The sequence below is a fragment of the Poecile atricapillus genome, chromosome W (assembly GCF_030490865.1).
Source record: "Poecile atricapillus isolate bPoeAtr1 chromosome W, bPoeAtr1.hap1, whole genome shotgun sequence".
NCBI classification, from domain to species: domain Eukaryota; kingdom Metazoa; phylum Chordata; class Aves; order Passeriformes; family Paridae; genus Poecile; species Poecile atricapillus.
Window position 1 is genome coordinate 20927944 of NC_081288.1, and position 13758 is coordinate 20941701.

Below are 13758 nucleotides of genomic sequence, written 5' to 3' on the forward strand. Positions count from 1 at the left end.
CACAAGAAATACCAGATCCAAAAGGTGTTTTTTCTCCAGTAGTCACTCTAATTACTTTTGTCAAGCCTGAGCTGCATCTGGACTTGTGTGGGGTTTGGGGAACTGAGTCCACAGGAGATGAGCTCTCTGTTCCTGATGGAGGGAAAGAGGGTCCCCAGAAGATGACTCAGAGGGTTGGATGGCCCTGCATCCTCCCCATTCACTGCTGATCAAAAAGGGTGCATGGGGGGCTCATTTTCCTTGACTAAAGTTAGCCTTTCTGAGTACCCCCTCTGCTGCCACTGTTCTTGCAGGGGTTTGAAATGGCTTTCACCAGGATTTTAGTGTGTGGCTTGGGGTGCTTTGTTTTGTGAGAGTAGAGTGATCTGTCAGATTCCCACTGAGCGCTGTCCCAGGCAGAGCAGAGAGGGCAGGAGAGGGAGCATCCCCTCCTGGGTGGGGGTGATGATCCTGAGCAGTGGTGTGCTCACACGAGCATTGTAAATCCTGAACGCTAGGTTGGTCAGTGCCAGGAATGCTGGCAGGACACTGATGGATAGCACCCGGTGGGATTGTCTCATTCTTCATCAAGTGCTGGCTCTCTACCAAGAGTTGTTCTAAAAAATAATCATAAAGAAGGGGAAAGAAGTTATGGTTCCTGCTGTGAAGTCAGTAAGAGCCAGCTGTTGACAGAAGTGAGAAGGGAATGGGGTCTGTAGGGTTTTGACTTCCTTTACCATAACTTGCTGGATGCTGATATTATTTTTTATCAGATCTGGCCTTGCAGAGTCATGAAGACAGATCAGCAAGAGAGAAAGAGAAATTGAAATAAATGAGGTATCTGGCACGTTTAATTTTTAAAGCGAGCTTGTGTGCAACTGGGAGATGGTTGGCAGAGGCAAGGGGTGTGATATGGTACAACACAGTCCCTATTCTGCAGATGTTACTGGAGGGGCAGACACAGGATCCTCATCACATTTGCATCAGGTCCAGCCCTACAGTTGGCCATCAGCCTCGCTCTGTGCCCAGGGACAGGCAGCGAGGGCAAGGAACCAAAGCAGAGGGTGGCCTGCAGACCTTGGAGGAAGGAGGGAACATGAACGAACTCCTGCTGACTCCCAGCAGGATGAAAATTAATTCATTAGATTCATCCCAATGAAAAAAAAAACCCCGAACACCTGGCCATCCTAGAAGGCTTTGCTTAAATGACACTGGTTTTTATTAGCTCTAACCATCTGCAAACCCCACTCCCTCCCCAAAATGCAAAACAAGAGCTAGATTCAGTAACAGTCACACTTCTCCCAGGGGTGGAATAGAAAAAGGAAGCTGTTAAGATGTTCCTTGTTCCCACCAGCCTGGGTTGCTGAAAGCTGGTCAATGCAACTCCATGTATTTTTCTTGTGGAGCTTAAGAAAGTGCAGTGTGGGGCTGGCAAAGCTATTTGCAAATCTGGCTTGAAATAACTGAGAAGTTTCAACTGAAACAAACACTTTCTTTCCTCTCCAGGCATTTTAGATATGTTACTGCTTCCCTGCAAAACTGTCTGTATGGCACATATAATAGCTAAGCTTGTGTAATGAAACAGGAAAACGAAACTAAGGAGGTGAAGAATCAGCTCCTGTTCTCTTTGGGAATTTCTGGGAATTGCTGGTACTTCCCTCAGAAACAAAAGTTACCTTTTGATATGGGCAGAGTGGGGTCAGTTCAGCACTTTCCTGGGGGAATATGAATTTATACCTGAGTGTTTGCCTGCTGTGGTCAGTGGAGTTCGGGGTGGTCAGGGAGCTCAGTGTTGTTCTCTGGTCCCTCACTCTATTTTGCTCATTTGTGTATGGTATTCCTTAATCCATATTTGCAGATGGATGCAGTAACCTCCTTTCTCCCTCTGTATTCTTCCTTCTTCCCCCTGTTCCCATCTCTACATTAAATGCTTGAGAATAAATTGTTAACTGCTTCATGGGGTACCTACAGCACTCATGGCTGACCTTCAGAAGTTTTCCTTTTTTTTCCCCTTTCAATATGTTTGTAAGGAAGCCAAATCATTTAAACCAGCTGGAAGATCCCTGAACTGCTACAGTTCTATAATGTTCTATAATCATTTCCCTCCCAGCTTATAAAACTGGCTCTCTGTAGTTTACTGCCAGGCCCTTTCATTGCAGAGTGAAATAATAAAGGTCTCTGAGGACTGTGTGCTTCTTCAACTCTCTGAGAGATCGATCGGATCAATTTGCCTCTGTGTGTTTCGATGTCTCTGTCCTAATTCTTGAGACAGCTGCTCTGGTGTGCTGTCAGGTGGCTGTTTGCAAAGGGAGGGACTCCTGGATCTGCTCTCAAACAAGATCATTAGAGTTAAAAAGCCCTCAGTAACCAAAAAAGAAAAAGGAGCAGGGCCTATTGCCCTGTGATAGGTACTGCTGAGTTGGGCAGAGCTTTTCTTTGTCCCTGAGGTGAGCAGCCCATGGGGCAATTCAGCACGTATGGTTTGGGCAAGGGTTTAAACTCATGCAGATGATTTATAGTGATTTTTCTAATGTGAGTTTTATTAAGTTGCCTGAAGCACAATATGTTCATCAAGGCTTCGCCTTGTTTCACTCCATCCATCTCGTAAAATCTTTTCTTTCTGGCCCTTGTGAAAAGTGCCCTTTTGTGTCTTCCCCATCATAGCCCTGAGCTATCAATTCAAGGAAACGAAACCGAAGCAGACAAAATAGCTTTGCTCAAGTAAAGTGCACTTGGGTGAACTGGTGCTTTCTGGAGGAAGCTTTGACAGCCAGCAGCCACTTAGGTAAACTCCACTCCACTGCTTCTCTGTTCCTCAGAAAACACTGCAGCAGTCTCCTGCCCTGAGACATATTTTGGAAAAGGGCCCTTTTGCTTGAGTTACAGGTAATGCATATACGTGTAACCCGAAAGGTTTTTCAATGACTTAATAAACAACAATCTGTATCGACACTTCCCATTTTTAAATTCTGTTTTAAAAATCTTACCTTTGTTTTCACTCCTCAGTTCAGCTTCCCATGATTGTTTTTGTCTGGCTTGTAGGTATATTGGATCCTTTACTTGTTTAATTGCATTTTAACCACAGGAGTGTATGTGATTGGCACTTGGAATAAGCCTGTTTCTCTAGGAATGTTTGTGGAATACCAATTCTGATGGCTGCTTTATGGATGTTACATTTAATCAATAACTCAAATACAGAAATAACAGCAGCTCTCCGTCTTTCTTGGTTGGCAATTTTATCAATGCTGGCTGGTACTTTTCTCTTAGTTATTCAACAAGAGAAAGCTATGATAGGATCATGATAGGATCAAACATATGCAGTGCAAACATTAAAGGACAACAAGAAAAGAGAAAGAATCTCTTAGTTTAATGCAAATTCCTGTTTCCTGTGAGTAAATCAAGCAAGGGTCTTTGGACTGTTTTTATTGCAGCACTGTTACAAGCCCTGAACAGAGTTCCCAGTGTGTTTTCCCTCTTGCCAGGTGGGTGATGTGCTTCTGGCCTGGGTGCCTGGGGCAGAGGCTCTCAGTCAGGTGGGAAGGTGTGGTACCCACTGTCAGCTCCAGCCCCATCCTGCAGCAAAACCCCCAAGGCAGAAGCTGCTTGTGTTTTTGGCTGAGTGCAATATTGTTCCATAAACTTTCGTGAGAAACTGTGCAGGATCTTTAATGCCTGCCAGGCCTTTACATTTCAGAATTTAAGCTCACATCCATGGAAATGCAGACTACAAAACTGTGCTGTTTTCTTGCTACTGCTTATTTTTTGCAAGTTGCCAATGCAGTTCAAAGTGAATATATCTTAGTGACTTAAAGAAGACTGGAACATATGTGGTTTTATTTTTCTGGCAATAGATGAGACTGAATTGTGGTCAAAATAGGATAAACTATAATTATTTTTTATAATTCTGCCAAGTTTCAGAATTATTTTTTTATTGATGTGCTTTTTGGCTTTTACCATTTATTATCTGTTTAGATGAGATATATAGAATAGCTTTGCAGAGGAAATCCATTTAAAGTAAGCCACTAATCTTTACTGGCTATTGCAGGTTTTAATTTTTATTTTTCATAGATGAACCCTATCATAACTGGATCACAAATGTATGCGATGAAAGAACCAGTCCATTTTTAATTTGAAGAATTTAAGGATTTGTAGATGTTTGTACGGAAAAGCAACAGAGATAAAAGTTGTTGGAAGTACCGTGTTTGGCATTTCATGCCAACAGTAATAGCACAGGCACAATTTACTTACAGGGCTGCTGACAAAAGAAGTAATTGACTGCCAATTTTTGAATTGTTTTCTTTCAGATCCTCTCTGTGTTGCAGTATAACTTTGGCATTGAGTTGCATTTGATTGCAAACATCAAAAAGTTTCTCTGAAGGGATATCAGCTCTGAAGAATGTTATTTTGATTCTTCACTATATTGCTAACAGACTCATGTCTTTCATGTTGAAAAAGAACAAGCTATTTTTGAGGATGTCAAAAATAGCAAACTTTTTCCTAAGAGAAAAGAGTGAGGAAGGCTGGAGTTTTTTGCCATTTATTTTGTATTTAGAGATGGCTTTGGCATATTTACGGATTGCTTTATTTAATCTGACAGAAGCAAAGGGACAGGGTAGAGAAAATGTCAGATTAAGAGTTTTCTGGTAAGGAAATACCTTCTTCCTGAGGTATTTAATACTGACATGCAGTAAGCTGTATTTAAAGTAGCTGAAGGATGGGAAAAGTTTTTGGAAAAAGGACCAATCTCCTCATACACACTTTGTTTTACTGTCCTGAAGATCCACAGTCCTCCCCCATCAAAGCAGTGTGATGCCTGCTCCTCTTCTCATCCTGACCTCTCAAAGTCAATGATTCAAATTGTAAATACCTGATTTTCCCCCCTCTCCTCAATTAGTACAAAATATGGATTTAAATTGCATTTTATAAGTCATTTCAGATTACAAGTAAATTATGTAAAAAGTTGTCGTACTTGTTCCAAACAAGTAGGTTTTGAAATAAAGCAATACTCTTCAGGCTGCATTTCCCAGTGGTTCAGGTGATCTTCTCCCTGCGTTTCTTTGCAAATTGTGCCCATATTTCCTTCTGAAACCAGACTTTTGCTTACCCTTTCTACTTGATTTACCAGAAATGCTCACAACTCAAACATTATGTGCCTCTCCGAGTGTTTCCAAAAAGTTTTTTTTGGGGATGACCCGACCCCAAATGATGACTTATAAAATATAATTCAGTTGAGCAAATATATGTAAGGAAAAAACCCCAACAGCCCACAACTGAGCATTTGCCCTGATTGAGAGCAGCTTTGCCTGTAAAAGTTTTCTTTATTCCCCTCCTTCCTCAAGTCAAACTCTGTACCAGTAACATGTTTTAAATTCCTTAAAAAGTTGTCTCAGGTTTGGAATCGGGACCAGCTGACTCTTACCTACCCCTATGCTTCTCATCAGTGCCTATCCCATTTTTAGGGATGATGCATGGAGTAGAAAGCAGGAACGCCAAAACCAGTGATAGTCTCACAGGCATAGATTTCTGTGCCCTTTCTCTGCATTTTTTTTTTTTTTTGTTTGTTGGTTGTTTTTCTTTTTAAAGTCTGCTTATTGGCATCCTTCTCAAAGGCAGCAGCAAAAAGTTAGATCCTTAATTCCCTAATTGGACATATATAAGTCAAAGCTACCATGGTTCCTTCTGTAAATTAACAGACTAGCTGGAGCAATGTGTGTTTAGTGACATGAAACCCTTTACAGAGAGCATCAAAGCAAGGCATCAGGCTTCCACATCTTTTATGGCTTGTTCATAAATTTTTACTGGGACACTTGATTCCCAGGGACACCTCAATAATTTACGCTCAGGATAACTGAGCCTTGTGCATGAGAGGAGGATAACATCCTCCTTTCTTCACATAAAAGCTGTCAGGTAAGATAGTTTTTTGTGTTTAGGGAGTGTTTTAGATACCGTGCAGACCTTGTGCTCCCTACCTGTGCAAACAGCCCCTTTACCAAGCCTGGGCCTGCAGAGTGAGCGTGGCCCATGGATGTGGTGCTGTACTTTGGGGTGGCCGTGTTCCAGTGCTGCCACATCTTCCCTGCACAGCCACAAAGACAGCAGTCAGCCTGTTGGATTGGTTTTGGGTTCATCTGCTCCTGCAAGGCTGGTTCAGGGAAAGCACAGCTGCTTTTGCAAGTGGAGCTCTGGGGAAAGCTGGGGTTTTCCTGCTTCCTGTGCTTTGGTCCAGCTCCTCTGTGCTCACTGGGGACACCACTGAATGGACCTCCAGTGGCAGCAGTTTTTTGGATACTGCCACTGGATCTCTGACAGCAGCAGAGGTCTGAATATTACCATATATATTTTCCTGACTCATCTTTTTTCCCCTCCATTTCCTTTTTGTGCCTGCCTTCCTTTCTTCTCCCTTCATTCCCTCTCCTCCTTGTAACACATACTCACATAGCCTCTTCTTCAGACACGTGTTTTCAGCCCTCTGCAGTCCAAGCTAGTGGTCTGCAGGCTGGATACAGGCATTGCAGGAGAGAGAGTCTCCCACCTCAATGGCTCTACAGGAGCAATGCAAGAAGAATCTGATGCAGTTCCCTCTAGATGGTGTTTGGTAGAGCTGGAGACCCTGGGGAATTGCTGTAGATCTCTAGTGAGGATTGCAAATAGAGATCTTTTCCCAGTGGCTTGTCACGTGCCCAGAAACAGTCAGTTGTCACTGAAATCAAAACCAGCAGCATCTCTGCAGTCCCTCTACTAAACAACAAATTCCTGCTCCAAACTGGAGCCACTAAGTTTTCCCAATAAAGTGGTTTCGGGACTTTGTCAATGGGCAAATTTGATGGGCAAATCTCTCCAATTGCTTTTTCAGGAAAAGCTGAACTGTTTTACCTGATACTTTTGAGGAAGAAAACAGTTTCATCTTAACATAAACTCCTGGAAGAGAAAATTTTCAGCCTGAATGAATAAAGCTTGTCAAAAGCACAAGCAGCAGTAAATAGGGATTTGTAGCTCAATGTGGGGAGCAGCCAAAGCTGCTATCAGTGCTGCTTATAGTGCAGTTACTTGAAATATGTCTATAGGAGCCCTTCACTGGGCTAGGACAGGGAAAAAATGAGCTTATACCTCAGGTGTGTGTGAGGCAGAGGACATAAAATGGCTGGAATCGATGGAAGCTTTAAACTGCAGCCTTGGTGCTTTGGTTTCCCGAGACCTGGTGGCCATACTTAGATGAGATCTTATTTTTCCTGTTAGCCCTCCTCCACTTTGTCTCCTCCTCACATCGGTGGAATGTCTGGTATGAAGAGAAACCCTTTGTCACGTTCTTGGTGACATCTTTCATCTGTTAAGTGCACTTTGCTGCTTTCCTTTTTTCTCTTTCTATTCCTGATCCCTTACTGTGCCTCTCTCTCCTCCTCTCCAGTTTTCTTCCTCTACTTTCATCCCACACAGGATGAAGTATGTAGTGCCTAAGAGAATAAGGAAAGGCCATGAGTGGGATCACCTTCTCTGTTGTGTATGCCCTGCCCTTGCTTTCCTCAAAAAGCCAATAAACAGCAAGAATTCCAAATACTGTCTCAATTGAAAACGTATGAAAGAATACATGACATTATCAGTGAAAATGAATTAAAACAGTTGTGACTTTCATAAAACCTCTCCATGGCTCCCAAGAGTCTGTAAAACTGCTCCTGTTTGTGTGTGTTTGTGCATCTAGGTCTGCGTGGGCAGTGGTAGCTGGGGTTTAAGGCTCTCCAGGGAGATAAGGAGCAAGGATGCCACACACATGCTGTGGGGAAGGTCAAGACTACTCATAAAAAAAGAAGCAGGAGGGCTTTTCTTCTCCCTTGCCAAACCTGCAGCTATGACTGGTATTTTATTTATCTGAACTACAAGTACTTTAAGCAAGTTAAATATCCCGACGTGGTAGAATATATTGATTTTTTTATTTTTAATTTTTAAAATTCAGGTCTTTTTACTCCATGATGGATTTTTATTCTGGTTTTCTCCCTGGGATATTGCATACAAACACTTTCTCTGCAAGGGCTGTCCTCAGGGAGGACTAGGTAGAAAAGATACTTGTTCAATATAAGGTACAGCTGTCTGGACAGATGATAAGGAAGGCCTCTTTAAGTAGGAAAGGTAAAGTGGTCTGTACAGAGAGAATATGGCTCCTGTAAAACTTGCTTATTCTCAGCAGGGGAGTCTGTCATCCTCATTTAGGATTAGGTGTGCATCTATCAGTGACCTAAAGCTTTGACATGCACTTAAAATAGCCCCTTTTGAGTTTAAAAATGTTCTTGGTTAGAGGTGTCTCACTGTTATCAATAATTAGGTATAAGAGAACAGCCTTGCTTTTTTTTATTCATCCTTCCAGTATCTTCCTGTAGTATTAGGGGTTTGAAAGTGCTTGTTCAAAACCCTGGTGGTTGCTGGGAGCTGGATCTGTTTCCTAAGAAGACTATAAATGAGAGCAATGATCCTCTCAGAGTGAAGTGACCTGGCCAAAACCATCTCTTGATATACCAACACTTGTTCTGCTGCATACTTGTATTGGTCTTTTAGACATTCCTGATGGAGAGTTCATCATAGATCTTCACTGTTTCTTTGCTTCCCTTGAGAAAGCCTTCAAAGAGAGCAAGCTCATGTTTTATGCCAAAGCTGAGTCAGCTGCAGTGTGGGATAAACCTGTTTCCACCAGTGCTCTGCAATAGCTCACAGAGCCATGGCAATGAACAGCAGCTGAGGAGCTGCCCCACATGGTTCTGTTTGAGGTGCCTCCAATGCAAGTTAAGAAAGCTGCCTGCTTCTTAGGGAAGCTTGTTTTGGTTAACCCAGAGTCCATCTGGTACCAGCAAAGTGTACGTTCCTGCAAACTGCACCATGTTGAATTTTACTGGGTCACCTACCCTTGCTGTCTTCAATTATGAAACCTTGGAGTGCCCTGATGATGTAACTGATTCCAGGATGAGCTGTGCTTTTCAGGAAGCTGGGACTGCCAAGTATCTGCCTTGGCCTCTGCTCAAACTGCACAAGAGAAGTGCCTGCATTATTAGGCTTTTCTTGGGTTTATTGTTTGTTGTGATTCTGGTTGCTTTGGGAAGTGTTCCTGAAAGGCTTTTAAAAGATAGCAAACAGGCAATTACATTCTGGGTTGCTTTGTGGAAAAGCTGGCATGAGGCAGGAGCACAACCTCTGCCCAAATGGGCTCTTTTTGCACTTGTTTAATGAACCTGATGATTTGAATTTTCTCCTCTAATTTTATAATTTTCTTAGGAAGACCCACACCTTAAAACATTCACATACTCCGGAGGTAGCATATTTCTGTGTGGTGCTGCCATCAGCACACTTCCCCTAACTATGTCCCCCACCCGCTCCCATGTGGGAGTGAATGCCTGTGTGTGTCTTGGTATGTTTTTGGCACCACAGTTGTGCTGGTTGGGGTGGAGCAGGTGACAGGGAGTAGTTCCTGTGAGCAGAGGGATGTTTGGCAGCCTGGAAAGGTTGGCAAATGCATGGAAATCTGACCTGTAAATTGGCAAATGCATGGAAATCTGTAAATGACTTTTTGCAAGACAGCTGTTAAAAAACCAGTTTAACTGTTAAAATAGGTATAAAACAGTTTAACTGTTAAAATAGTAATTTCTTTGCTTCTCCTAGCTAAAGACAAAATTAGGAGCTTTGGCTGATCTTAAGGTTGTCTGAGTGAAGTTCAGTGTAACCTTAGATATGTTTGCAAGCTGAGATTTTGCGTGGAAAAAGCTTCTGCAATTTTACATGTAAAAAGCTACTGCACTCTTTACATGCTGTGTGTCTCTGACATTTAGCAAACTTGCTCATCCAGGCCCCGTTCGCAGTTCATTTGGCTTTAATGCACAAACTGTGTGTTGTTCTTTCACCTGCACCAGATGTGAGATGTTTTAGTAGCTACCTTCCCTGACACAAGTGGTAGCCCAGTAAGGTGCTCTGAAAAATCCTGTGGTTCTTCTAAAGCTTTGAGGCATTGAGTGTGACCTGTCCATTTATGCCGCTCACGCAGGTCGATCTGATGGGTGGAGAGCAGGCTTGCTGAGCATTGAGCCATGTCATCTTCTGTGGTTTCCAGACAGACTTTGGGACAGCAGCTTTCTTAAAATGGAAGTGTTTCACTTTTTAATTGAACTCTTCATTACCTGACCATGAGTGGCTTCTCTGGAGGAGAGCAAACACACGGCCTGGAGATGATGGCCACCCCACAAGTTTTGGGTCACTGGTGCGAGGTGATGCTGCTTCTCAAGGATGAAGTTGGCAGACTTCTTGACACTGATAAAAGTGCTTCACTGTCTGTAACTGAAGCCTTGGAGAAAGAGCTGAACTCTTCTAGTTGATCTTTTCCCAGAATAATTCTACCTAAAGCAAACATTTGTAGTGAAAAATTCCAGCCTAAAGTGTTGCAGAGAGTTAAAAGTAAAAGCGAGTGAAAACAGGTTCTTGAAAAGAGTCAGACGGTGTGATGAATAGATGCCTCTCCTCTCTCTACACATAAAAATGTAAACAAAGTGCAACCAAACACTTCCTGCTGCAAATCAAAAGGGGGTTGAGCTTCATAAAGGGCTCCAGTAGGGGACAAAAGCCTGGGGTTTGGTCCAAATGCTGTTAAAGTCAGTGAGAGGCTTTCCCTTTGGCTCTGGTGGGCTTTGGAGCCGGGCCATGGTGAGCACTTGAAGGCCAGCCTGACCTTTCATGGGGAGACAAAGCTGAAGGCTTAGTTTCATCTGCCTTGTACTTGCTGCAGCCTGATTAAAATCAGTGGGAACTCAAGAAACTTTGCACTTTGAGACGTTCAGCCCTTGAAGACTAGTCTGACATTTAAGTCAGGTTTGGTGCTTAAACGTCAACATTTCACAATGAGCAGACTCCAAAGACTGAAAGTTGTCTGGCTTGCTTTATGGTGTGTGGTTTAGTTCCTTAGTTTTTAGGCATGGCACTTAGGGAAAGTTTTCTGAAGAGCAGCTCCTTTGTACAGAGCATCCAGATGTACTTCTTTCATCTTGGTAAATGCTGCCTCTGTTTCTTGCTGGCTTTGCCCTCGTGCTTTTTTTTCTGCAGTGTAATCTTTTCTTCATCTTGCCATGGTGACCAGGCTTGCAAACTTCCTACTATAGAAAATTTGAACAAAACCCCAGGTACTAAACACTCTTGGCTGCATTAGCAAGTGCTTCAGTCTTGTTTTTCCAAAGACTTGAAGGGTGGAAGCAGTTAGGTGATAGACTGTCTTAAGGAATTTGGAGAGGAAATAAGATATGTTTTATATGCTCGATGTTCACAGGAGAAACATATGAGAATTTCATGCTTGGAAAGGTAGCTTGCTTGAAGGTGTTGCAATACAACCTGCAGTTTTTGTAAATCATTTAAACAGAGTATCCTGATACTGACTGTATGTTATGCAGAAGAACCTGCAAATGTTTTCCTTCTGAATTTATTTTGTTTACTTGATATTTATAACTTCTTAAAATAAGTTGTCATTTTTTTCAATAGTTTTTTACCTACTATATGCTTAAAATATTCCTGTTGTCTCTTCTGTATTTCTTTTTGTCACTGCTTTATTACAATGATGGAGCATCTGTAAGGTTCAATAGGAATGGAGTTGCCATGAAATTAATGTCATGGATATGGCACTGTTTCTTATACTAAGAAAGTTCCTTAGACTTTGGCAAGTGCTTCTACTCTATATTAAAATAAATGCATAGTTTTGTCTCTAAATACAGTTTCATTTTGCTCATTGAGAAACAGGAAGGGTTTTATGAACATTCCTACAACAGCAAGCCACCTGTGTGTTTGTCTATGATAATATTAATTTTCATAGCACTTTGTCAGCAGACTTATGATGAAACCTAAGCATGCAGAATACGCTCCCAAAAAATGCTTAGAATCAGTTCTGCTGGATAGTTTTTCTCCTCTAGAGACTGAGCAGAGAGCTGGGAACAAGGAGTCTTTGCATTTTAATCATGGTCTAAAATTGAATTGCCGTTTGTGTGACCTTTTAAAAATATGTCTCCGTGTAGTCCTCTGGGAGTCTGAAGACAGCAATCTCACTGAGACACACCTGGGATTTTTCTGAGGATTAAGGGGTTAATTGAAGATTAAAAAAACCCCAAAAACTAAACCAACAAACATACCAAACCCGGATTTTAATGGCAAAACTGCAGTACATTATAGTGTGTATTACTTGAACTAGTCTCAATATTTTACTTATGAGGAAAGACCTTTGAAGAGTAGGAGTTATGTCATTATTATTGCATTTAGGGCGGTTAAATCAATGTACACATTTTTCTCCATTTGAAAAATGAGTTAGTGTTCCAAAGTACTTCAACAAACGTTTGTTTCCTTATATTTCAGCTACCTGACTGCAAATAACAACCAGAATTTCTTGTACACTGCAAGGCCTTTTTTGAAGAGAGCTGCTTTGGTGATAAGCTATGTAAGTATGAATGGACTTGGCCATGTATTTCTGTGCATTTGATGAGAATGAACAATGCATAGTGGTATCCCAAAAGACTCAGAAAGCTCAGATGGTGGCCCTCAATATGAAGTTAAGTTTGGGAATTAGTCTAGACAACTTCAGATGGGCAGAAACAAGAATATTAGTGTGTTTTCACTTCAAACCTTTTGATTTATAGTGGTTGCCCTTGCAACCATGTAATCATCTGCAGCTATTTCCTGCCCTAAATACACAGGACTCTGTGGCACTGGGCTGCCTTGTCAGTGACATGCTGTTAATGCCAATGCAGGGCTCAGTAAAAGTTGTAAGAAAAACTTCTGCTTGATGTTCTCCATGCATGAATGTTGCAGGAAAAAACAAGCATTTCTGTGGGAATGTTCTGGGTGTGCAGCTCCCTGTGCTGCTCCAGGAGCCAGATCCCCTTGATTGTCCTTTGACAAGTGGTTACCAGAAAGGTGAAGGAGTGGCAGCTTGCAGAAATCCTTCCAGGAATTAGGATTGTGCAGCATGAGAAGCACCAATGGAGCTTATCCTTACACCTATGCCAGCATGGATAAATGATAACTTTTAAGACTTCACCCATCATTTTCCCCTCTGCATTTAGGTAGAGGTCAATAGCAGAATTCTGCAGTCTACACTGCAGCAGAGTGACAGATTTGTCCTTCAGAATGCTGCCTTTGTGGTGGGCACTGAGATGTGTCAGCTGCTGTCAGTAATGCAGACATGGAAGAGGGACACACAAAGTCACAGTGTGCTGTCTGTGCTGAGGGTTGGCAGGTTTGCCACCCTGTGTAAGGTGCCAAACTTGAATTTTGCCTAAACTGCTGACCTGACTCGCTTTGCACACACAACATGGAGAGCTGTCATGACAAAACATCTGGGGGAGGTCCTAGCTCTTTTTAGTAGTGCATTGCTAACTGAGATGTTCTTCTTTGAAGGTGATCCTCGTGTTGTATTTCCGCCTCTGGATAATGGGAGGTTCCATGCCAATGTTCTCAGAGCAGGACAATCCAGCCTCATTCTCACCGTATTTACTGACGAGGTATGATGACAGCAGTCAAACAAAAGTTTTCAGAAGTGTGGTCTTGATGTTACATTTTCCTACACTGAAATGGTTTGCAGATGACAGTGAAAAAAACTTGTTGTGTTGTCTTAGGTTAATTGCTTCTTGGTATTTCTCTGTCTGGAATAGAAAGAAATCAGAACTATTTGAACCCCAGAGGACACTGCAGGTGCTGTAGGGTTGTATTACAGGTGCTTTCTTACTGAAAAATGTGTGCTTCTTTTTATACGAAGCTCCAAGTATATAGTTTAGTTGC

General features: G+C 42.2%; 1 protein-coding gene across 1 annotated transcript in view; it reads left to right on the forward strand.

Annotated features, from left to right (window-relative positions):
* Positions 1 to 13758, forward strand: part of LOC131591725 (protein O-mannosyl-transferase TMTC1-like) — a 134561-nt gene that overhangs the window by 37938 nt on the left and 82865 nt on the right. Inside the window, exons 6-7 of the mRNA XM_058862711.1 lie at positions 12337 to 12418; positions 13378 to 13481. Of these exons, the coding sequence (XP_058718694.1) occupies positions 12337 to 12418; positions 13378 to 13481 (186 nt within the window). The remainder of the gene's footprint in view (positions 1 to 12336; positions 12419 to 13377; positions 13482 to 13758) is intronic.